Source organism: Schistocerca gregaria, chromosome X (assembly GCF_023897955.1).
Source record: "Schistocerca gregaria isolate iqSchGreg1 chromosome X, iqSchGreg1.2, whole genome shotgun sequence".
In the NCBI taxonomy this organism is placed as follows: domain Eukaryota; kingdom Metazoa; phylum Arthropoda; class Insecta; order Orthoptera; family Acrididae; genus Schistocerca; species Schistocerca gregaria.
Genome location: NC_064931.1, coordinates 99,967,145 through 99,994,219, shown reverse-complemented (window position 1 = coordinate 99,994,219; position 27,075 = coordinate 99,967,145). Strand labels below are relative to the sequence as shown.

Sequence of the window (27,075 nt, the reverse complement as noted above, 5' to 3'; positions counted from 1 at the left end):
ATTTATATGGCCAGCTTCATTTACTGTGTGAAGAGTTGTGATCCGTGTGAGGTGATAATGTATCTTCCTGATGAATTCCATACTTCTGGATATTCAGCTAATAACATTTATGGAATAAAGCCTGAAAACAGTAATATTTTCGGTCTAATGAAAGACAGATCGTCAAGTTTGTACGCTTCCTTTAAAAAATGTATGCTTAAGGAAAAGTTAAATATTTTTCCATGTAAATAAATGACGCAAACATATTCCTATGGAACTGCTTCGTTTGCTTCAATAATAACTTAGGTGGTACATTGTAAACAGTTCTTTTATTATCAAAATTATTAATGATTTATACAGAAATAAATATACATCATTTGAACATTTTTTATTCTTGTTATTTATTTTACATCCTACAACATTGTTTAAATAAATCTGTTTCATATGTAGGAAATTCTGCTTGTTTGGTTTGCAGACCGATAGGCGCAATGCTGTTCTTAGATATACTGTGTGTTATTTATTCTTGTATGGATTTAATACCTATAGGTGTGATCGCAGCAAGCTTCAGTCTGCATGCACACATGTAAGCTTACTGGACGAAAAAGTAGTCATCCCTAGAGAAATCATTATAAGCATTATTTAATACCGTTTAATGCCGCCCCTGGACTTTATAACCACCTGGATTCGGTTTGGAAGTGAGTTCATATGACTGTGCAGGCACTTCGCATCCAGGTTAAGCCACTCGACGAGGATTTCATCACGCGATTCCACTAAATTATGGGGATACTGATACCGGCGTTTTACCTCCTGTTCTAACATGTCGAACGGATTTTCCAAGAGATTCAATTCAGGTGATCTCGCAGGCCAATGGAGCTGTAATAGGGTGGGGGAGTGTTCCGAAAACCATTCACGTATTCATCCAGCCCACTGAGCTTTGCTGTTATCATTATGTGGTGTGTGAGTAATGGCCTCTTGAAAGGTGACTGACTGGAAATGTTCATTGCATGCGATTTCCGTCGCAACGGTCTCAGGTTGGGACGCACCTTCATTCACTGACTGCATCAATTGCTGTCGGGTTTGGAAGCGATTTTCATTCACACACTGTGAAACACGACTCCAGTCCTTCTCACTCCGGCTCTTTCCACGACCACAATTTTGACATGTTTCGTGTGTTACACCACTGCCTGTAGACATGTTGAACAGTCCGCCGCAATACAGCAGCTTCACACGCCGATCAGCGATGGGCACGGCCCTTTTTGCCATTCTGTCACGTCCTTAAATTTATTCCTTTTTACGCACTATGTCCACCTGAAACATAAACACCTTCCTGATCGCTACTGCCTTACATTCACGGAGGCAGCGTGCATGCGGCTGAGCACGACTCGATCACTGTGCAAAAAAGCCTTTAAAGGCTTATCGATCAGCTTTTTGTGCGCAGAGAGGTGAAAATTTTTTGTCCAGTGAGGTTAATTATACTCTTATCTAAGTCTCCATGCGCACTATGTTCGTGCACATAATTGATTGCGTCATCAAATAGTATCTCGAAATATGGTTGCCAACGAATCTCTGTCTACTGCTATACATACTGCATTGCATAGATCAATCAAGTTCACTACACTTGAATAAAGCAATTAAGAGTACTTTTAAGAATTTTCTGATGTTAAGATCGCTATACACCGAGGTGACAAAAGTCATGGGATACCTCGTAACGTCGTGATGTACCTCCCTTTGCCCAGCGTATTACAGCAGCTCGACATGGTATGGACTCAACAAGTCACTGGCAGTCCCATGCAGATATATTGGGCCATGTTGCCTCTACACCAGTGTTGTCAGTGCAGAATACTGTGCACGAACTGTCCTCTAGATTATTTTCCATAAATGTTCAAAACTAATCATATTGGGTGATCCAGGTGGCTAAATCATTCACCTGAACTCTCCAGAATGTTCTTCAAACCAGACGTGAGCAATTGTGGCGGAGTAACATGGTGCATTGTCACCCATAAAAATCCATCACTGTTTGGCAACATTAAGTCCATGAATGGCTGCAAATGATCTCCAAGTAGCGAAACAGTCATTTCGAGTCGGAGATCCGTTCAGCTGGACCAAAGTCCAGTCCATTCCACGTTAATACAACCCACACCATTATGGCGCCACCATCAGCTTGCACAGTGCCTTGTTGACAACTTGAGTCCATAGCTTCGTAAGCTCTGCGCAATAATTTAACCCTACCATCGGCTCTCACCAACTGAAATCGGGGTTCATCCTGACCAGGACACGGTTTTCCAGTCGTCTAGTGTCCATCTGATATGATCACGATCCCAAGAGAGGTACTGCAGGCGATGTCGTCGTTTGCTGCCATAGCCCATTAGCGCCAATTTTCGCCGCACTATCCTAACGTATACGTTCGGCGTAAGTTCCACGTTGATTTCTGCGGTTATTTCACGCATTGTTGCTTTTCTGGTAGCACTCACAACTCTACGCGACCGTCAATGCTCTTGTTAATTAACGATATGCCAGAAGTCACTGATCAGACCATCGTCAGAGGTAATGCCTGAAATTTGATATTCTCGGAACACCTTGACACTGAGGATCTCTGGATACCGAATTGCCTACCTATTTACGAAATGGAATGTCCGTTTCGTCTAGCTTCAATTACCATCCCGCATTCAAAGTCCTAATTCCCATCATGTGGCCACAATCACGTTGGAAACCTCTTCACGAATCATAGCCCTGCCAATAAACAGGCCTTTCATACCTCGTGTACACGATACTACCGTCATCTAATACACGTATATCGCCATCCGATGATTTCTGTCACCTTAGAGTACGCAATTATGGGTGCCGGTAGCTAACGATGTTGATGTCTGAAGGAGGTTACGATGGGTCGTACCTTGCCATTATCTAGCCATCGATGTATTTCCTCTTGCTACACAAGTGAAGCCACACGAGCTCGATAAACTGCACTTAATTATTATGTTGAACATTCCTGAATTCAATTATTACTTCACAGTCACTATCTAATGCTATGACTACTTTACATATCTCTACCCATATCCTGTTACCATGTATGTACTAGTAAACAGCAGTTATTTTAAAATAAACTACCAATATGGTCCAAATGATGGGGGTTTACATACCCACATACAATCTCTGCCAAGCATGACACAAGAGCACTCTTGGTTGAAAGTGTAGTTGCGTCCCAACCAGAAACCTTAGAAGTGGTACTTTGGATTACAGTATAATGTACTGTTTCAACCAGATCTACATACCTCAGTCAACCTTAGCGCGCGCGCGCCCACACACACACACACACACACACACACACACACACACACACACACACACACACACACACACACACTACTCAACCCGCTACGTACACCTATCTAACGGCTGGTATGACCATCTTTCGCGAGGATAACAGTGGCGACACGTTATGGCATGGAACTAGTGAGGCCCTATTGGGTGACACCATGCTCAATCACATATGAGGTGTGTTCGATCGTGTTTTGATTTGGCGAGTGGTGGGGCCAACACATCAGTTGGAGCTCGCCACTGTGTTCCTCAAACCACTCCATCACACTCCTTGCCTTGTGACATGGTGCATTATCTTGCTGATAAATACCTCTGCCATTGGGAAACATGATCGCCATGAAGGGGTTACACGCTCTGAAACCAGTGTACGATACTCCTCGACGGCCATGGTGCCTTCCACTGGAACCATGGATGCCCACAGAGAATATTCTCAAGAAGATAATGGGGCCGCTGCCAGCTTGTCTCTGTCCTGCAGTACAGTTCCCATGGATGACGATGGATTTACGCCAACTCTTTACGTGACGCTGCTGTCACGTGGACGGATTTACACTGAAGAGCCAAAGAAACTGGTAAACTTGCCTAATATCGTGGAGGGGCCCCGCGAGCACTCAGAAGTGCCGCAACACGACGTGCCATGGACTCGACTAATGTCTGAAGTAGTGCTGGAGGGAACTGAAACCATGAATCCAGCAGGGCCGTCCATAAGTCCGTAAGAGTACGAGAGGGTGGAGATCTCTTCTGAACAGCACGTTGCCAGGCATCCCAGATGTGCTCAATAATGTTCATGTCTGGGGAGTTTGGTGGCCAGCGGAAGTGTTTGAACTCAGAAGGGAGTTCCTGGAGCTACTCTGCAGCAATTCTGTACACGTGGGGTGTCGCACTGTAGTGTTGGAATTGCTGAAGTCCGTCGGAATGCATAGTGAACATGAATGGATGCAAGTGATCAGAAAGGATGCTTACATACGTGTCGCCAGTCAGAGTCGTATCTAGACGTATCAGGAGTCCCATATCACTCCAACTGCACACGCCCCACACCATTACAGAGCCTCCAACAGCTTGAACAGTCCCCTGCTGACATGCTGGGTCCATGGATTCATGAGGTTGTCTCCATACCCGTACACGTCCTTCCACCCGATCCAATTTGAAACGAAACTCGTCCGACCAGGCATCATGTTTCCAGTCATCAACAGCGCAATGTCGTAGTTCACGGGCCCAGGTGAGGCGTAAAGCTTTGTGTCGTGCAGTCATCAAGCGTTCACAAGTGGGCCTTCGGCTCCGAAAGCCCATATCGATGATGTTTCGTTGACGGGTTCGCACGCTGATGCTTGCTAATGACCCAGCATTGAAATCTGCAGCAATATGCGGCAGCGATGCACTTCTGTAACACTGAACTATTCTCTTTAGTCGTCGTTAGTCCCCTTCTTGCTCGACCTTTTTCTGGCCGCAGCGATGTCGGAGATTTGGTGTTTTACCGGATTCCTGATATTTATGATACACTTGTGAAACGGTCGCACGGAAAAATCCCCACTTAATTGCTACCTCGGAGATGCTGTGTCCCATCGCTCGTGTGCCAACTATAACAGCACGTTCAAACTCACATAAATCTTGATAACCTGCCATTGTAGCAGCAGTAACCGATCTAACAACTAAGCCAGACTCTCGCCATCTTACATACGCGTTTCTGACCGCAGCGCCCTGTACTGCCTGTTTACATAGAGAGCCTATATAGGGAAAGAGTGGCTATGTTCTTACCAGATTGCGCGCGGTACGTGCAATTAGGTAGCGATGCAAGCAGAAAAAAAATGGCTCTGAGCACTATGGGACTTAACTTCTGAGGTCATCAGTCCCTTAGAACTTAGAACTACTTAAACCTAAGGACATCACAAACATCCATGCCCGAGGCAGGATTCGAACCTGCGACCGTAGCACCTGTAACCGCTCGGCCAACCACGGCTGGCGCAAGCAGAAAGCTAAACCACTTTACGAGTAAAATAAGGCATATGTTTGACGCATGATGCCAAAGCAGATCTTCTAGCTTGATATTCGGTACATGATTAAAACAAATGCCACTCGTCTATGTTTATATAGGCCCAATAAATTTGTGAGCAAATGGCAGCATCGTGAAGCAGTGTATATGTCTGCCGAATTTCAACAGGTGTATTTTATGATGCTATGTAAACATTGACAACTGATTAATAATAAAAAGAATTTTCATTTAATGTATCTCAGAGTACATGATGCCATTCCAGGTTTTTCCGTGCGGATATTCATCGCAGAAATTGGTAAACTCTTGTCTCCTTCCGTCCCCACGTGATGCGTCGTAAGTGTGTGTCGATCTTATAACATTTTCTTATGCTGGTAAAACACGCCGGCCGCGGTGGCCGTGCGGCTCTAGGCGCTGCAGTCTGGAACCGCGGGACTGCTACGGTCGCAGGTTCGAATCCTGCCTCGGGCATGGATGTTTGTGATGTCCTTAGGTTAGTTAGGTTTAAGTAGTTCTAAGTTCTAGGGGACTGATGGCCTCAGATTTTAAGTTCCATAGTGCTCAAGGCCATTTGAACCATTTTTTTGGCAAAACACGTCATTCTGTAAACACTTTTAGGAATTCTATACCACAGAAAATTGGAAAAATATCAATACTTAGTTACTCTACTGAAACAGCAGAAAGTAATTCGAAATAGGTAACTGAATATGTACACGATAATTATAATTTACAGGAATGTGAATAGCCAAGAATACAGAGCGAGTCGCCAGTCGGAAGTACGTAGACTTAGGGTTCCGTACACATGTTAAAGCACATCGGGTAACATGAAATGACACTCAAGAACCATTAAAAGTCTAACAAAATAACGTTTAAAAAACAAAGGATTGAGCAGGATTTTTTAAAAATTTTGTTCGTTGAATTTGTTCGTGGCGGACGTCCGATGACACCCGTTTAGGTTGTTCGTTGATCAGTTCACTCAGTTTTTTATTACAAAGGGTAGCCAAACCTTCTGACCGAACACACTGAGCTACCGTGCCAGCGATTGGAACTCACGACCTTCGGATTACAAAGTTAAAACGCTACCCCTGTGCTACAAGGCCACATCATACTGTTGTGTTCATAGATCTGACCAATAGAGTGACTGCAAGGAAATTTACGTAAATAGAACCGACAGGGAGCATGCAAAAGTCCTTCAATACCTACCGTATTACAATCTGTACATAATTGTACAATGGAATTGGCGATCGAAGCGTTGAAGAAAAGCAATAGTACAGAATCACACATATTATCTATTTATACTCGTACCAAGTCAGCGTCAGTTTGGAAAAAAGATGGCGTTCTCGGCTCTCAGCCAATCAGCACTGGCCACTCTCACCATCTGTATAGGCTCTCTATGTTTACATACACCGAAGAGCCAAAGAAACTGGTATAGGCTTGTGTATTCATATACAGAAATATGTAAACATGCACAATACGGCGCTTCGGTCCGAAACGCCTATAAAGGCACAAGTGCCTGGTGCAGTTGTTAGATCGGTTACTTCTGCTACAATGACAGGTTATCAGGATTTAAGTGAGTTTGAATGGGTCGTCATAGTGTGCGCACGAGCGATGGGACACAGCATCTCCGAGGTAGCAATGAAGTGGGGACTCTCCCGTGCGACCGTTTCACGAGTGTACCGTGAACATCAGGGATCCGGTAAGAAATGATATCGCCGACATTGCTGCGGCCGGAAAAAGGTCCCGCAAGACCGGGACTAAAGACGACTAAAGAGCATCGTTCAACGTGACACAAGTACAACCCTTCCGCAAATTGCCGCAGATTTCAATGCTGGGTCATCAACAAGTGCCAGCGTGCGAACCATTCAACGAAACATAATCGACATGAGCTTTCGGAGCCGTAGGCCCACTAGTGCACCCTTCACGACCGCACAACACAAAGCTTTACGCCTCACCTAGGCCCGTCGACACCGAAAGTGAACTGCCTGGTGGGGCGAGTCTCGTTTCAAATCATATCGAGCACCACTACTGGTGCAAATACCGAGTAAACTCAATTCATGCTCACTTTCTGAAAATAAGGGTGCCGCTTCAACACTCATCTCTGACAAAAAGTCTAATGGCTCTGAGCACTATGGGACTCAACTTCTGAGGTCATTAGTCCCCTAGAACTTAGAACTAAGTAAACCTAACTAACCTAAGGACATCACACACATCCATGCCCGAGGCAGGATTCGAACCTGCGACCGTAGCGGTCTCGCGGTTCCAGACTGCAGCGCCTAGAACCGCGCGGCCACCTCGGCCGGCCTCTCTGACATTCAGCTGCTTCTGTCTAACCCAGACATAGTAGTAACTCACGCGCCTGTGCACTAGTCTACATCATCCTAATCAAGGCAGACTGTATGAGACATTATTACATAGTTTTATTTTTGTAGTTGTTCTTGTGTCTTTACTCATACCCATTTCCCTATAGCTTTCCACTTCACTGGATAAAGATATACCATAAGGCGTCGATAGTGACAGGCTATTACCAAAGAAAGAAAGTCAAAAATAAAACAGTCTATAATAACAAAATAAACACTTAGAACAGCCCGAAAATATCAAAACACACAAAATTAACTATTTCACATCCTATCGACAATACATATCACAAACCCATAAAATTAAGTTATGATTGACTTAGGACCTATTTTCCTTTCTTGTTGTGTTTAAAATTCTGTACTGGTGATGGCACTGGTATCTGCGGTAAAGGGCCTACAGCTCCTTTCAACGGCTCGACACACCCAACATGCAGAATTGAAGTTTTCGCCGGCAATTGAAACTTGAAGTTCACAGAGCATTTCATCTCTGACTCATATAGTTCTTGCACCGGTTCAGAAATTTCTTTTTCTTGCCCTTAGCTGTGTAGTGTTCGTCAACAAAACCTACAATCCAATTCTATTGAGGTAACTTAGTGGTAGGCCATTACACCTGCTCTGGTCCCTCGTCTGCTAGTGTAATTGCTTCTTTCACATCCTGTTAAACTCGCACATCACCTTCACAAATTAATTACACTACTGACCATTACCATTGCTACACCACGAAGATGACGTGCTACAGAGCCGAAATTTAACCGACAGGAAGATGATGCTGTGACATGCAAATGATCAGCTTTTCAGAGCATTCATACAAAGTTGGCGCCGGTGGCAACACCTACAAGGTGTTGCCACCGGCACCGGTGCTGACATGAGGAAAGTTTACAATCGATTTCTCAAACACAAACAGCAGTTGACCGACGTTGACTGGTGAAACGTTGTTGTGATGCCTCGTGTAAGAAGGAGAAATGCGTACCATCACGTTTCCGACTTTCATAAAGATCGGATTGTAGCATATCGCGATTACGGTTGATCGTATCTCGTCATTGCTGCTCGCGGTGGTCGAGATCCAATGGCTGTTTGCAGAATATGGAATCACTGGGTTCAGGAAGGTAATACCGAACGCCGTGTTGGATTCCAGCGGCCACGTATTACTAGCAGTCGAGACGACAGGCATCTTCTCCGCATGATTGTAACGAATCGTGCAGCCACGTCTCAATCCCAGAGTCAACAGATGGGGACGTTTGCAAGAAAACAACCATCTGCACGAACAGTTCGACGACGTTTGCAGCAGCATGGACTATCAGCTCGGAGACCGTGGCTGCGGTTACCCTTGACGCTGAATCACAAGCACGAGCGCCTGCGATGGTGTACTCGACGACGAACCTGGGTGCACGAATGGCAAAACGTCATGTTTTCGGATGAATCCAGGTTCTGTTTACAGCATCATGATGGTCGCATCCGTGTCTGGCGACACCCGGTGAACGCACATTGGAAGCGTGTATTCGTCATCGCCATACTGGCGTATCACCCGGTGTGATGGTATGGGGTGCCATTGGTTACACGTCTCGGTCACCTCTTGTGCGCATTGACGGCACTTTGAACAGTGGACGTTACATTCCAGATGTATTACGACCCGTGGCTGTACCCTTCATTCGATCCCTGCGAAACCCTACATTTCAGCATAATAATGCACGACCGCATGTTGCAGGTCCTGTACGGGCCTTTCTGGATACAGAAAATGTTCGACTGCTGTCCTGCCCAGCATATTCTCCAGATATATCACCAACTGAAAAGTCTGGTCAATGGTGGCCAAGCAACTGGCACGTCACAATACGCCAGTCACTACTATTGATGAACTGTGGTATCGTGTTGAAGCTGCATGGGCAGCTGTACCTGTACACGCCATCCAAGCTCTGTTTGACTCAATGCCCAGGCGTATCAAGGCTGTTATTACAGCCAGAGATGGTTGTTCTGGGTACTGATTTCTCAGGACCTATGCACCCAAATTGCGTGAAAATGTAATCACATGTCAGTTCTAGTATAATGTACTTGTCCAATGAATACCCGTTTATCATCTGCATTTCTTCTTGGTGTAGCAATTTTAATGGCCAGTAGTGTAAATTCCTCTCCATTTTCTCCCCGTTCAGACGTCAGTTAAGTCAAAAGGAAACTGCATCTTCTTACCTTACACTACGTCACAGAGGGAGAGCCCAATGTTACTGTCTATTGCTGCAACCCGAATAACTATAGACATGGATTTGGGGAATTACGGAACATTTTCCGCAGCTGTCGGCAGAAGGCAGAAGTTAAGGGGTCCGATGGATACATCGGGTAGCACGCGCTGGATACGTTGATATTAAGCAAACAGGTCTGCGAGGCAGGTTGACACACCTTGCAGGCGAGGGAATATGGCCTGCCAGGCGCTATGAACAAGTGCGAAGAGTGAGTAGTTATCAGGCGCAACACGGGGCGATGACGTGCTATGAAAAACCCGTATCTTGTTGTTACAACAGCACTTCGCAGCCTATATGTGGGGACCGAAGCGGGCTAGAAAAATTTGAAGTTAGAATTACTCGTCCTCTCCAGAGGGACGACGAGAGAGGCGTAGGAAAAGGAGTATGAAAAACGGAGCCCAGAGGCTCAAGGCGAACGGTCATATCGCCATTCTGACTACGTCTGGAACCGTAGAGAATGACAATTGTTGACGTTGCAAGCCAACCGCGACGACCATCTGGTGACGAATTTCGGCGGCCTGCCGGCCCGCTGAATCAAACGACAAGCTCCGCTGTACGGAAGCATCGCGGCCGCGACGGGGTGGGAGCGAAACTTGACGCTGCACGGGTGCAGAGGGCAGGGGGCGGTCTTCCTCCGCTCTCTGGGTGACGTCATCCAACAGACTGCAAGATGACGTGCGCAAGGGTGGAGCCGGGAGGCAATCGCGCGACGTCCTGGGTCCGAAGCTGTCCTCAATCACCGATAGTGTCGGAAGTTCCATGCGGCTTTTCGCGGATGATGCTGTAGTATACAGAGAAGTTGCAGCATTAGAAAATTGCAGCGAAATGCAGGAAGATCTGCAGCGGATAGGCACTTGGTGCAGGGAGTGGCAACAGACCCTTAACATAGACAAATGTAACGTATTGCGAATACATAGAAAGAAGGATCTTTTATTCTACGATTGTATGATAGCGGAACAAACACTGATAGGACTTCTGTAAAATATATGGGAGTATGCGTAAGGAACGATTTGAAGTGGAATGATCATATAAAATTAATTGTTGGTAAAGCGGGTGCCAGGTTGAGATTCATTGAGAGAGTCCTTAAAAAATGTAGTCCATCAACAAAGGAGGTGGCCTACAAAACACTAGTTCGACCGATTCTTGAGTATTGCTCATTAGTGTGGGATCCGTATGAGGTCGAGTTGACGGAGGAGATAGAGTAGATCCAAAGAAGAGCGGCGCGTTTCGTCACAGGGTTATTTGGTAAGCGTGATAGCGTTACGGAGATGTTTAGCAAACTCAAGTGGCAGACTCTGCAAGAGAGGCGCCCTGCATCGCGGTGTAGCTTACTCTCCAGGTTTCGAGAGGGTGCGTTTCTGGATGACGTATCGAATATATTGCTTCCCCCTACTTATACCTCCCGAGGAGATCACGAATGTAAAATTAGAGAGATTCGAGCACGCACGGAGGCTTTCCGGCAGTCGTTCTTCCCGCGAAATACAAAGTTAAAACGCTACCCCTGTGCTACAAGGCCACATCATACTGTTGTTATGGACACCCTGTACATCTACATTAATACTCCTCAAGCCACCCAACGGTGTGTTTTGAAATCAGGGAGAATTTTTCTGGACACCCTGTAGATGCAGACCGAGCCGCCCTGGGCTGGCGACTGGAGAAGCAATTTTCCGTTTACAAAGCTTACATCCAAATTTTCTCTCACTCTCACTCTCCTTCTTCCTCTTCCTCTTCTTCTTATTCTTCTTCTCATTCCTTCCTCCCTCCCTCTCCCTCTCTCTCTCTCTCTCTCTCTCTCTCTCTCTCTCTCTCTCTCTCTCTCTCTCGATCTTATTCTTTTTCGGCCTAGCTTGTCTAGCTTCAACAGCGTGTTCTGAACTAGAAACACAAAACAAATAGTGCAACTCTTTTCAATTTAAATTAACATAAAAATAATCTTTTCTTAACGAAAGACGAAAATTTTTACTTGGAACGTAACCAGTCGTCTGCAGAGATAAAATCGCATGGAGGATAACGGTGGAGACATCGTGCCAAATATTTTTCCAGTTTTTTTCTGGGATACTTCATTTCTAGGGGTTTTGCGAACACTGAGCTGTGAGTGATTCGTAGTTCTTCTCGGCGGCGATTTGGTTCGGGTCAAGGCATATATAGCTAAATTCTATAAAATATAGGCGTTACTTAGTGTAGCTCCGCATTTATGTGTCCGAAATTGCACGACGCGACGCTCTCCCCACGTCTGAAAGTTTCAAATAGGTGTTGCGTTACCCCTGGCTCGTTTGTGTGCATTATTTTTGAGTCCTGGTGTGGAATATGCCATTAGTGAGTGTCTGAACGTGTCCGAAGTTTATTTATTTATTTTTATTTATTTATTTTTATTTATTTATTTCGTTAACAGTACAGAGTAACCAACCGCCTTGAAATGTAAGGTGGGTCGGATGCTTCTGAATCTGATTGGTATACAGTTGACAACACTTTTTTAAAAATAATATAAAGAACGTAACATATAAAGATTTCTCTGAGGTTACAGCAAATTGAATGCTCAACAAATGTGAAAATGGTTCCATATAATTTGTTACTACCTAGTTGATGAGAATATAGTTTATATAATGCAAATGTCAAAGAAAAATAAAAAAAAAAGAAAATTTCAGACAATGAGCGTGGTGAAAATAATTCTTAGTATGTAGAGGGAAGTGATATGCTGTATTTGCATGTGTAATACAGCCTAACAGCCTAAGTAGCATGTTGGTTGATAATGGCCTATTTCTAGCTATTTCAGATGAGAAGGTCTCGGTACAACCTCGAGCTACTCTCATCTGAAATGGTTTGTGCTAATGTATGTTTATACAAATTAAATACTGATTCAGCACTTAATACACGGAATACATGAATTTTAGCTTTACATGAGAAATACACTTATGTTTGTAACTTGTTAGTAGAAATAGAATATAGTTCATTGCTACTTGAATGCATTATTTCTTATATAACTTAATATATTTCTCATATATAAAATTCATTGATTGTAGTTTTGAATAGAGAAGACAATATACTTCTGTCTGCACATAATAAGACGAGCAATACATTACTGCTTGTATGCAGTATACTTTAAACACTAGGCAGGATGTCATTAGGGAGGAGGAGCCTTGGAATAAAAGTTCATCGAGCCTTCTCCTCCCAAACATTACTTTATTACTACAGTCTTATTACGTGGTGCCGGTGTTTATTGTTTTATGATTGTTGTGTTGTTTGTGACTGTGTTGTGGCATGCAGTGTCATGCATTGTCGGTTTTGGTCCCTTACATGTTGATCGCTTCTGAGTCATGTTCACTTAGTGTTCGCCGGCCGCGGTGGTCTCGCGGTTAAGGCGCTCAGTCCGGAACCGCGCTACTGCTACGGTCGCAGGTTCGAATCCTGCCTCGGGCATGGATGTGTGTGATGTCCTTAGGTTAGTTAGGTTTAAGTAGTTCTAAGTTCTAGGGGACTGATGGCCTAAGATGTTAAGTCCCATAGTGCTTAGAGCCATTTGAACTTAGTGTTCCTTCCTCGGTTTCGGAATCTGTGGTAGTGTTTGTGTTCTCCCGTGTGGTTTGTTGTGTTGTTTGTGCTTGTCTACGTCTTATTCCATAAGGGTTTTGGTGCTTGTATTCTTCGTGCAGGGTTTTCCATAAAATACCGGCTACGATATTTATTGTGTTCCAGTCATCGGGATTACGTATTATTCTGGCGATGTCATTGTCGTTCTGTACAGGTCTCACTTGTGCTAGCGTATTGCACAGCAGTGTGACCTGTTCTGGTGTCCTAGTTTCTCCGCATATGCATACTTCCATACGGTTTAAATGTACCGGATACGGCCCATGGCCTGTCAGGAAATGGACCATCCCACGGCTTGGGTCAACATGTTTCATCTACATCTACATACATACTCCGCAATCCACCATACGGTGCGCGGCGGAGGGTACCTCGTACCACAACTTTCATATTCTCTCCCTGTTCCACTCCCAAACAGAACGAGGGAAAAACGACTGCCTATATGCCTCTGTACGAGCCCTAATCTCTCTTATCTTACCTTTGTGGTCTTTCCGCGTAATGTAAGTTGGCGGCAGTAAAACTGTACTGCAATCAGCCTCAAATGCTGGTTCGCTAAATTTCCTCAGTAGCGATTCACGAAAAGAACGCCTCCTTTCTTCTAGAGGCTCCCACCCGAGTTCCTGAAGCATTTCCGTAACACTCGCGTGGTGATCAAACCTACCAGTAACAAATCTAGCAGCTCGCCTCTGAATTGCTTGTATGTCCTCCCTCAATCCGATCTGATAGGGATCCCAAACGCTCGAGCAGTACTCAAGAATTGGTCGTATTAGTATTTTATAAGCGGTCTCTTTTACAGATGAACCACATCCTCCCACAATTCTACCAATGAACCGAAGACGACTATCCGCCTTCCCCACAAATGCCATTACATGCTTGTCCCACTTCATATCGCTGTGCAGTGTTACGCCCAAATATTTAATCGACGCGACTGTGTCGCGCGCTACACTACTAATGGAGTATTCAGACATTACAGGATTCTTTTTCCTATTCATCTGCATTAATATACATTTATCTGTGTTTAGAGTTAGCTGCCATTCTTTTGTAGTCTTTCGTGTACATCAGCAAAGATAGTATACTCTGCGACCCTTATCGGATGCCTCCCACTCTCTCTACCATGTTTGAATCCGCCATTGTTTCATTTGTGTTTTCTTTATAATGTTGGTTCCCGTAATTTCGGTGACTTTATCGAGCCAGTCTCTCTTAAGCCAGTAAAGTGCAGCTCTATAACGAATTGTTATGTCTATACAGGGTGTTACAAAAAGGTACGGTCAAACTTTCAGGTAACATTCCTCACACATAAATAAAGAGAAGATGTTATGTGGACATGTGTCCGGAAACGCTTAATTTCCAAGTTAGAGCTCATTTTAGTTTCGTCAGTATGCACTGTACTTTCTCGATTCACCGCCAGTTGGCCCAATTGAAGGAAGGTAATGTTGACATCGGTGCTTGTGTTGACATGCGACTCATTGCTCTACAGTACTAGCATCAAGCACATCAGTACTTAGCATCAACAGGTTAGTGTTCATCACGAACGTGGTTTTGCAGTCAGTGCAATGTTTACAAATGCGGAGTTGGCAGATGCTCATTTGATGTACGAATTAGCACGGGGCAATAGCCGTGGCGCGGTACGTTTGTATCGAGACAGATTTCCAGAACGAAGGTGTCCCGACAGGAAGACGTTCGAAGCAATTGATAGGCGTCTTAGGGAGCACGGAACATTCCAGCCCACGGCTCGCGACTGGGGAACACCTAGAACGACGAGGACACCTGCAATGGACGAGGCGATTCTTCGTGCAGTTGACGATAACCCTAATGTCAGCGTCAGAGAAGTTGCTGCTGTACAAGCTAACGTCGACCACGTCACTGTATGGAGAGTGCTACGGGAGAACCAGTTATTTCCGTACCATGTACAGCGTGTGCAGGTACTATCAGCAGCTGATTGGTCTCCACGGGTACACTTCTGCGAATGGTTCATCCAACAATGTGTCAATCCTCATTTCAGTGCAAATGTTCTCTTTACGGATGAGGCTTCATTCCAACGTGATCATATTGTAAATTTTCACAATCAACATGTGTGGGCTGACGAGAATCCTCACGCAATTGTGCAATCACGTCATCAACACAGATTTTCTGTGAACGTTTGGGCATGCATTGTTGGTGATGTCTCGATTGGGTCCCATGTTCTTCCACCTACGCTCAATGGAGCACGTTATAATGATTTCATACGGGATACTCTACCTGTGCTGCTAGAACATGTGCCTTTACAAGTACGACACAACATGTGGTTCATGCACGATGGAGCTCCTGCACATTTCAGTCGAAGTTTTCGTACGCTTCTCAACAACAGATTCGGTGACCGATGGATTGGTAGAGGCGGACCAATTCCATGGCCTCCACGCTCTCCGAACCTCAACCCTCCTGACTTTCATTTATGGGGGCATTTGAAAGCTCTTGTCTACGCAACCCCGGTACCAAATGTACAGACTCTTCGTGCTCGTATTGTGGACGGCTGTGATAAAATACGCCATTCTACAGGGCTGCATCAGCGCAACAGGGATTCCATGCGACGAAGGGTGGATCCATGTATCCTCGCTAGCGGATGACATTTTGAACATTTCCTGTAACAAAGAGGTCACGCTGGTACGTTCTGTTGCTGTGTGTTTCCGTTCCATGATTATGAGCTCTAACATGGAAAGTAAGCGTTTCCGGACACATGTCCTCATAACATATTTTCTTTCTTTGTGTGTAAGGAATGTTTCCTGAAAGTTTGGTCGTACCTTTTTGTAACACCCTGTAGGGCAGGTCCCCATCACAACGCCAAGTACCTCTAGTGACGCGGTGTTGAAGGCTCCGCTCATTCTCAGGTGTACACTACGTTGACCTCGTTTTGCAATTTTCTTGTGTTTTGGAGGCTTTGTCAATTGTCAATTTTATATGACGGTTGAAAGTCTGTCCGAAGTGAAAGCCGCTCCTTTCTCTCCCTAACGCCGCGGCGTCGCAGGAATGCGCCTCGCTTTCTAGGTGCCGAAGCTGTACTTACTTGTCGCCGCCGAGGACGAGGCGCGCGGCCAGAGCGTCTGGGTAGACGATCTGCACGGCGCTGGCGAGCAGCGGCTGCGCCTCGGTGCACGGGCTGGGAGTCGCGGGCAGGCTCAGCGGGTCCAGCTTGCAGCGCTTGTTGCTGCCCGCCGGCTCCGACAGCGACCGGTTCAGCGACAGCTTCAGGCCGTCGCGCGCTGCCCGCTCGCACACCAGCGCCGACATCTGCCACATCAGTCATTTTATTAGCCTCACCTCGCCCACGAATACCGTCCACAAATACACTACTGGCCATTAAAATTTCTACACCAAGAAGAAATGCAGATGATAAACGGGTATTCAATGGATAAGTATGTTATACTATAACTGACATGTGATTACATTTTCACGCAACTTCGGTGCAAAGATCCTGAGAAATCAGTACCCAGAACTACTACCTCTGGCCGTAATAACGGGCCGGCCTGGGTGGTCGAGCGGTTCTAGGCGCTAGTCTGGAACAGCGCGACCGCTACAGTCGCAGGTTCAAATCCTACCTCGGGCATGGATGTGTGTGATGTCCTTAGGTTAGGTTAGTTCTAGGGGACTGATGACCTCAGTGCCATTTAAATCATTTTTTTCGTAATAACGGCCTTGAGATGCCTGCGCATTGAGTCAAACAGAGTGTGGATGGCGTGTACAGGTACAGCTGCCCATGCAGCTTCAACACGATATCACAGTTCATCTAGAGTAGTGACTGGCGTATTGTGACGAACCAGTTGCTCGACCAGAAGACTTTCAGTTGGTGAGAGATCTGGAGAATGTGTTGGCCAGGTCAGCAGTCGAACAGTTTCTGTATCCAGAAAGGCCTGTACAGGACCTGCAACATGCAGTCGTGCATTATCCTGCTGAAATGTAGGGTTTCGCAGGGATCGAATGGAGGGTACAGCCACGGATAGTAACACATCTGTAATGTAACGTCCAACGCTCAAAGTGCCGTCGATGCGAACAAGAGCTGACCTTGACGTGTAACCAATGACGCCCCATACCATCACGCCGGGTGATACGCCGGTATGGCGATGACGAATACACGTATCCAATGTGAGTTCACCGCGATGCGTCCACCATGATCCTGTAAACAGAACCTGGATTCATCCGAAAAAATAACGTTTTGACATTCGTGCACCCAGGTTCGTCGTTGAGTACACTATCGAAGGCGCTCCTGACTGTGATGTAGCGTCCGGGGTAACGGCAGCCATGGTGTCCGAGCTGATAGTCCATGCTGCTGCACACGTCGTCGAACTGTTCCTGCAGATGGTTGTTGTCTTGCAAACGTCCCCATCTGTTGACTCAGGGATCGAGACGAGTCTGCACGATCCGTTACAGCCATGCGGATAAGATGCCTGTCATCTCGACTGCTTGTGATACGAGGCCATTGGGATCCAGCACTTCGTTGCGTATTACCCTCCTGAATCCACAGATTCCATATTCTGCTAACAGTCTTTGGATCTCGTCCAACTCGAGCAGCAATGTCTTGATACGATAAACCGCAATCGCGATAGGCTACAATACAACATTTATCAAAGTCGGAAACGTGATGGTACGCATTTCTCCTCCTTACCCGAGGCATCACAACGTTTCGCGAGGCGTCGCCGGTCAACTGCTGTTTGTGTATGAGAAATCGGTTGGAAACTTTCCTCGTGTCAGCACGTTGTAGGTGTCGCCACCGGCGCCAACCTGATCATTTGCATATCACATCATCCTCTTCCTGTCGGTTACATTTCGCGTCAGTAGCACGTCATCTTTGTGGTGTAGCAATTTTAATAGCCAGTAGTGTATATACGGCTATCTAAATTACATTCGTCGTAACTATTACTTTTAGATAGTCTGCAACTGTCTCATTAATAATTTAATTACGAGGGTCACTCCAAAAGAAATCACACGATTTTTGTAAAAATACAGTTTTCATTCTGCATATGTGAAAGTTTTACAGTGTGTAGATACATCCTTCCAGCTTGTTTTCAAACTTAGCTCAACCTGTTCCCGTGAGTGGCGCCGTCACACCATGTCTTCAAGATGGCTGCTACACTTGATGTTCGTCAGAAGCAACGTGCTGTCATAGAATTCCTGTGCTGTGAAAACGAGACAGTGGGAAACATCCACACGAGGTTGAAAAAGGTGTATGGAGATGCTGCTGTCGATCGCAGTACAGTTAGTCGGTGGGCAAGCAGGTTACGTGAAGACAGCGGGCACGGCAATATTGAGGACTGTCCTCGTAGCAGCAGGTCTGGTACTGCACACACTCCCGACAGTGTGCAGAGAGTTAACGAATTGGTGACTGCTGACAGACGCATCACAGTGAACGAATTTTCACGCTACGTTGGAATAGGGGAAGGAAGTGTTTGCAGAATACTGAAAGTGTTGGCGTTAAAAAAGGTTTGTGCTACGTGGGTTTCCAGGATGTTGACAGTGGCTCACGCCGCGCGGGATTAGCCGAGCGGTCTAGGGCGCTGCAGTCATGTACTGTGTGGCTGGTCTCGGCGGAGGTTCCAGTCCTCCCTCGGGCATGGGTGTGTGTGTGTGTGTGCTTGTCCTTAGGATAATTTAGGTTAAGTAGTGTGTAAGCTTAGGGACTGATGACCTTAGCAGTTGAGTCCCATAAGATTTCACACACATTTGAACATTTTTTGACAGTGGCTCACAAAGAAACAAGAAAAACGGTATGCAGCGAACGTTTGGAACAGTACGAGAATGGTGGAGATGAATTTTTTGGAAGAATTGTGACATGTGGTGAAACATGGCTCCAAAATTTTTCACCAGAGACGAACAGGCAACCAATGGAGTGGCATCATGCAAATTCACCCAAGGAAAAAATTCAAAACCACACCTTCTGCAGGAAAAGTTATGGCTACGGTGTTTTTCGATTCCGAAGGACTCTTGCTTGTGGATATCATGCCAAGTGGAACCACCGTAAATTCTGACGCATATGTGACGACGCTAAAGAAACTTCAAACTCGACTGAGTCGTGTTCGACCACATCGGCAAAATCAGGATGTTTTGCTGTTTGTTGTTACCAGATTTCATTTGCCTTCCTCATAGGGACCCAGCACCTTGCGTGGTGACATGGTGTGGACACAACACGCTTTCGTCTGGTTCGCGTAGCCTTTAATTTAGACAGCAGCCATACACGTCCGGTGTGTAAATTCGACGGCTGTGTCGTACCTTCGCGGTCACCGTAATGTTATCTTTCGACAAGATAACGAAAAACCCCTGTTGCCCACAGTGCCCTGATCTACCTGGATACAGAGGTTGCCTCGACCAGCACACGTGGCATACTAAAAGCACCTGCTAATCGTTGCCGACAGACTGGCACGCCAGCACTGGAAAGCCACTTCCACTGATGATCTCTGGCAGAGATCTGAAACAGCATGTGTAACTGTCATCCAATCCAATGGCCAGCTGGATGACAGCAAGTTTTGATATTTTATTTCCCCTACTGTAAACCCCGAAATCACCTAAAATTTACTCATGTGCGGTCGGTGACAGAATTCGCGAGACCCCTCGTCTATTCATTATGCTCTACTGCACAGATTTGCTGTCTAGCACGCAGCATTACAGGCTAGGGGACACAATGCTACCAACATTAAGTCACACGTGTAGCCAGTAAATCTTACACGAAACGAATGCTGAGGTAAAAACACTCAATCTACGATGAGCACAACCAGAGAAACACCTCACGCAATTTTTTTTTTCCTCCGGTGGACATCGCGAACGTATTTTCAAACTGCTTTGCACGTTTCACCTCGGTGTTATACTCTAAACTATTCACGAATGACATTTTTTTATCCGTCCCTATCGTCGTAGTTTCAGTGAATGATGACAGTAATAAAAGTTAAGATGATACAATACGGGCAACATAATTCTGCCTTTTTTGTTAATTAGAATGGAGAAGGTGCTTACACAACACGAAATTCTGTGAATTAGAGGACGGAAAGTAATTATGGATTACACCAGATCGACATGACACGTTTTTAGTGGGAGCTACTTGGGCGCACATGCTGGTGCCACGCTAACGACACTTATTTGTTGACGGTACACACAAAAGAGATCTTTTTCTACACCTTTTGTTACGAATCGCTACGGGCCACACTGCACCATGATGTTCGAACACACCTAGCGACGGTTTCCTCCAACTACTTTTTCAGTCAACAGAATGGCGACAATTTTTTGGTGTGGCGGTTTTCTCGAGAGTGAAGATTTCATTCTAATGGTCTCGTCCACTGGTTTCAACGTATACTACTGATGCTACAACTAAAATATTGGTGTGAATCTAACGAATATAAACAAGCTGTGTTACCACATGCAACAGTTCCCTCTATAGATACGTAATTAATATAAAATGCTACCGGGTCATAGATCGATCTCGAAACAAGCGCTCTAGCGGTACCTGAAGAAAAATAAAGCATCGACTAGCAGTGCAGAGTGGTTATTAATTTTATTAATAGCGTGTCTTAAGCGCACATGTTATAGAATATTACTCGAAACACAGTGTCAGCTGTAAACCTAATTCATATTTACATTTCCTATACAAAGCTACGAATGTCTACATCCGATTGTGAATCTTTACAGCTGCAGCTAATTTACCATAAGTCGGTGTCTTATAAAAATTATCAACGATCATCTATTGGGGGTAAATGCTAGCACACACGATTATTTCAAACGAAAACTCGGAGCACCGAGTTTTGCTAAAAGAAGGTTATTTATTAACTCTGATCAGCTAACATACCACTGGTCAGCAAATGACGGCTCGGGTTTTCCCTTTGTCACATTTTTCTTGTATTTCTACATATATCGCATTATCTTTTCCTCATCAAAAACAAACTCATAAAATTTTAATAATATCGAGTGTCGCAAACATTATGTCGAATTCATTCGATACACTTCGAAAGTCCGAATACGAGAAAAAGAAACGTGTGCGACAGAGGACAGAGTTGCAATTAATGAATTTCTTGAGGCCATTGTATCTAAGCAAATAATGATGTTTTTATTTCTTGTTTTTTTTCAATAATAATAATACAGAAACTACATTTTCAATGTAAGAAACGTTCATAATATTAAATGGCTCCACCATTCGCCCCTTTCATCACCTAATCCGACAAGGAGAGGGTCTGACATATGGGTCACCGACATTGATAAATATTTGCAAGGCCGTTCTATATTGAAAATAAAGATAAACTTGTTTCGGCTCTTTTCTAGACATTCTCCAGTAACTGAAAAAAGTCGAGGTCAAAGTCAATGACGATAAGTCTTGTTTTCATGCTCCCGCTTGATCAACCGTAATTTAAAACGGTTCAAATGGCTCTGAGCACTATGGGACTCAACATCTTAGGTCATAAGTCCCCTAGAACTTAGAACTACTTAAACCCAACTAACCTAAGGACATCACACACACCCATGCCCGAGGCAGGATTCGAACCTGCGACCGTAGCAGCCCCGCGGTTCCGGACTGCAGCGCCAGAACCGCACGGCCACCGCGGCCGGCTCAACCGTAATTCTTCGCGTATAGGAACGCTACTAGGAGAGCAGGCGAGCGATTTCCGGCACGGTATCTCAGCGTGTTCAGTCAGGGGGCTAGCTGCCCTGCGTAATGAAAACGAACTGAGTGAAATATTCAAAAATCAACTGGAACAGTTGTCATATGACGTCCACCCCGACCAGCTGCAGAGAACAATATTGAAGTTGTTAGACTACCCGACTGCCGGTCCGTGTTCGATTCGTGGTCCTTGCCGTCCTTCAGTCGACGTTTTTTTCCGCTGCATCTGATAATATTCTAATAAGTAGGGTACTTTTTTTCCCTTTTACTGCAGTAAAACAATGGAAGGTGTGATTAATTATCAAATAAGTATATACAGGGTGGTCAGAAAATGTCTGAAACGCTTGTCGTGATGTTATAGGGCAGATTGTACTGAGACATAAATGTTAAGAAAAAAATGCGATACGTTGCGCCGTTTCCGGGTTATTTAGCATTGAAGTTAGCCAATCACATCGTCGCGCGCGTAAATTCAAGTTTCAGCTAACGAGACAAAGCACTCGTTGGGCAACACCGCCCCTGGCAGGCCGCTTGAGTGTCAGCCCGCGACGCCCCGATTGGCTAAATTCTACGCTAAATATCTCGGAAACGGAACAACGTATCGAATTTTTTTCTTAACATTTATGTCTCAGTACAACCTGCCCTGTAACATCCCTACAAGCATTTCACACATTTTCTGGCCATCCTGTATATATAAAGTTCTTTTCTTTGCATTTAAAGAACAAAAATACACTGTAAGTAAATTATTGCGTAATCTCAGATGATCGACTGTGAGCGTTTTCACAATGACTGGGGTGATACTTATCATAGAAACAGGCAACACATAAACAATTCTCGCAACATACGAACGAAATCTCGCCGCATTGCTGGTGGAAAACATATCCGATTCAGGTTGCCAAATGCACCGCCCGATGCAGAGACACAAAGAAAAGTATTCCGATGATTAGAATAGTATCTGATGGACCGAAAAAACTATCGAATAAAAATTGCCACGACCAAGACTCGAACGCGAACCAGTGGTTTGTTGGTCTAATGCCTCGACTGCCGACCTCGCTTGGCTAGACGCATAAACTTACGTGTACTCAAATGGTTCTGAGCACTATGGGGCTCAACTGCTGTGGTCATTAGTCCCCTAGAACTTAGAACTACTTAAACCTAACTAACCTAAGGACATCACACACATCCATGCCCGAGGCAGGATTCGAACCTGCGACCGTAGCAGTCGCACGGTTCCGGACTGCGCGCCTAGAACCGCGAGACCACCGCGGCCGGCTTACGTGTACTGACCTCTGACATCCTTCCCAACAGGCGGGCATTAATTTGATATAGTGAACCGCGAAACTAAAGATGTAAGGTAATTTGTAAGAAGTAAAATTACGTGCGTAAGATTCGAATTTTCCGCTGCTTCTTTGTAGTGGCAGTCGTACTGTAGGAAAGTAGGGACAAAATGAAAAAAAAAAGAAGATTCGTATTCTCCTCTCTTGTATTTAGAAATTGACTCTTATTCGGCTGCGACCACTGATGCACGAGGACAGCACTATACTGTAAAGGGTCTCCGTTTGTACGTAGAACTCAATACCACGGTTTCTCGTTAGCAACGGGTGCATGGTTTCTGGATGACGTTAGTCACTTCAGCATAAATGGTGTTCCTGCAGAAGTTCGAAAAACGGTAATGCTATCTTCTTACAGGGCAGGGGACGGAAGCTTGCTCACCCATTTTAGACATAAATCAAGTTCATGCAATTTTAGACAATGTTGCTGTTGTTGTTGTTGTTGTTGTGGTCTTCAGTCCTGAGACTGGTTTGATGCAGCTCTCCATGCGACTCTATCCTGCGCAAGCTTCTTCATCACCTAGTACCTACTGCAACCTACATCCTTCTGAATCTGCTTAGTGTATTCATCTCTTGGTCTCCCTCTACGATTTTTACCCTCCACGCTACCCTCCAATACTAAATTGGTGATCCCTTGATGCCTTCCTCCTGCCACCGAACTTCACTAATTCCCACTATATCTTACCTTAACCTATCCATTTCCCTTTTTAAATTTTCTAACCTACCTGCCCGATTAAGGGATCTGACATTCCACGCTCCGATCCGTAGAACGCCAGTTTTCTTTCTCCTGATAACGACATCCTCTTGAGTAGTCCCCACACGGAGATCCGAATGGGGGACTATTTTACCTCCGGAATATTTTACCCAAGAGGACGCCATCATCATTTAATCATACAGTAAAGCTGCATGCCCTCGGGAAAAATTACGGCCGTAGTTTCCCCTTGCTTTCAGCCGTTTGCAGTACCAACACAGCAAGGCAGTTTTGGTTATTGTTACAAGGCCAGATCAGTCAATCATCCAGACTGTTGCCCTTGCAACTACTGAAAAGGCTGCTGCCCCTCTTCAGGAACCACACGTTTGTCTGGCCTCTCAACAGATACGCCTCCGTTGTGGTTGCATCTACGGTACTGCTATCTGTATCGCTGAGGCACGCAAGCCTCCCCACCAACGGCAAGGTCCATGGTTCATTGGGGGTGGGGGGGGGGGGAGGATTTTGGACAAATCTCGAGCAAATCAGATTCAAAATTATTGATGCTCTGCGTAATAAATAATACGTTCAGACTATATTTGGCGACTGGTAGCGCACTGATGCGTAAAATGAGGTCCTAGGATCAAGCCTATCTTCTAGGAGGTTTATTTTTTAAAGTACACTCATTTCACTCATTTACGCGAGTAAAAAATGTGCTCTTCATAATCTGACATTCACAGATACGTAAGTTATGTGCCCAACAAAAACTTTTTACAGGAAGATAGTATATAAAAATTTCAAATCTTCATTCAACCTGTTCACATCACATTTTAAGGGACTATCACACGTAAAATTTTGAACTGTCTACTCAACGTGCTAATATGATGATTCATATTCGGTAACTACCGGGAGAATTGTTGGACGACTAACCAAAGTACATTTTTCAATCGCTGGATTAATGTGTGTCCTTAGTTCACTCCCTACTATAAATGGAAAATTTGTTTGCGTGCAGATGTTCTGAGCAGATCATCACTTCCAACGACAGAATGGAACAGAGATGCTATGAATCATAGTATGAATGTGTTCCACGGTCAGATCATATTTCTGCATAAAAGATTTTCTTAAACAGAGGTTTCAGGCCACACAACGTTATATATGCATTTATAAATATCAAATATAACAGTAAACATAATATACTAGCTCGGATGAGAACAAACTGAAAAACTTAACGTGTATGTGAACTCATAACTTCGATTCCGCAAGCACGAGCAGAGCGCTTATTGCTGAGCCTCTGCTGGCCCGGAGTGACGAGTACATACCAACTGTAAAAGACCTGCATCATCAGTCTTTGAATTTTCAGTCGTGAATTCTACATATGCTGAATGAGAGTCAATTCAGTGAGGGAAAATTCGCATCCCTGCTTATTAGTGAAAATTCAATTAGTAAGAGATTTGTTTCATAGTGTCGAAGATTAAAAATTGCTCTTAGCTCTTAAGGTGTGCATTTTCGACCCTATGTTTACTGAGACTTTTTTGCTTATAATATCGTGTACTTTCAACTGTATGCGTTAGGGCCATTAATTATGATACACCTTGAATATTGGCCGAAATATGGCAGTACTTTAGCAACCTCATCACGAAGACTTGGGAACATTACTTGAGGAAAGCAATATAGACATCATAGACACTTCTAGCGTTAAAGGGGTTCGTCTTTAAAATACGAATTACCTTGAAGATCAATCAGTTACACTGCACACGCACTGGGGCGTTTTCAAATGAAATTTCAAACGGTATTGAGAAAAATCTCTAAAAGAGGTATAAGACTTACAGTGTCCTCAAAACGTTTAGGAAACTGTAACTGTAATTCTTTCAAGGTTATAGTGAATTCTTCTAGCCTCGCGTTTTCTTTAACATCAGTGGGCTAAGGGAACTGGACTGTGTCAGAATATGTCCCTTCTACAACGCGATTTTCTTTTTAAACGCATCCACATACAATCAGAAAGTAATTGTTTCTCACCTATTACTGTCTTACTGTGGGCAGTGTGCCATCAGGTCCACTTAAAATGCGATGTCTGCAATTATTCCGGATGTTCTAATTTTCGTTCCTCTACTCCTTTTTCCTTCACAAATTCAACAATAGCGAGCTTTAAACCGAAAAGTCGTTCCAGACATGCCCTTTCATTTGACTAATGTAATTTGCAGCAATATGTAATGTGTACATATTCTCCGTTCAGTTCCATCGAAAACTGTTGCAGCTGACACTGGAATAGAGATGGAAAAACTCGTTCATCCATGGGAACTAGTTCACTGGTGATCGCTCTTTTTGGGAACCGTTCATTTTTACTCGTTCACCGTTCATTTGTGATTGGTATACGGTTCTTATGAAAAATTGAAAATTAGTACCATAGGTGACTGAAGATGGAAGGCGCCATCAGCCCTGGAGTACAGAGTTTTTATTCGTAACAGAATTCTCACACACTTGTAATTTTCATGATTCTGCAAAACCTCTCGTTTAGCCAACTGTAGCGTTATGTGGCTGATCACAGTGAAATAGTATCAGGTAGCCCACGAAAAACCGGCCCCGAGTGCAGACTGCTCGCCAATTACGCACGATTTGTTGACCGCTACGAGCAGAATAGATAAACATGTAATAACTAGGCAGTGAAGAAATAACAAATAAGCTAATGCAGACAACAACTTCGAAACAATAGCTGACGATTGGTGGGCGACAATGAGCAGTCTAGTACTCGGGGCCGATTTTTGGTGCGCCACCCTGTACCACTAAAATATTGTAGAAGTTATCATATTCTCTTTACAAAATGTGACACCAGACACTCGATTATGGAACGCGGACTTCACTCGGTTGTAAGTCGGTCTGCCTTCCATAACAACGAATATGCTCTTTTACCTTGGATCAAGAAAAAGACGGAAAATGGCCACTCGTGTGCCGTGCCGACTTCCTTTGCATGTGTAATAACAACAAAATCTTGCCATTTTACAAGTATTT

At 44.7% G+C, this 27,075-nt stretch overlaps 1 protein-coding gene across 1 annotated transcript in view; it reads right to left on the bottom strand.

The window, feature by feature from the left end:
- Positions 1-27,075, bottom strand: part of LOC126298370 (dual specificity protein phosphatase 10-like) — a 201,533-nt gene that overhangs the window by 134,470 nt on the left and 39,988 nt on the right. The window contains exon 2 of the mRNA XM_049989671.1: positions 16,486-16,709. Coding sequence (XP_049845628.1) covers positions 16,486-16,709 — 224 coding nt within the window. The remainder of the gene's footprint in view (positions 1-16,485; positions 16,710-27,075) is intronic.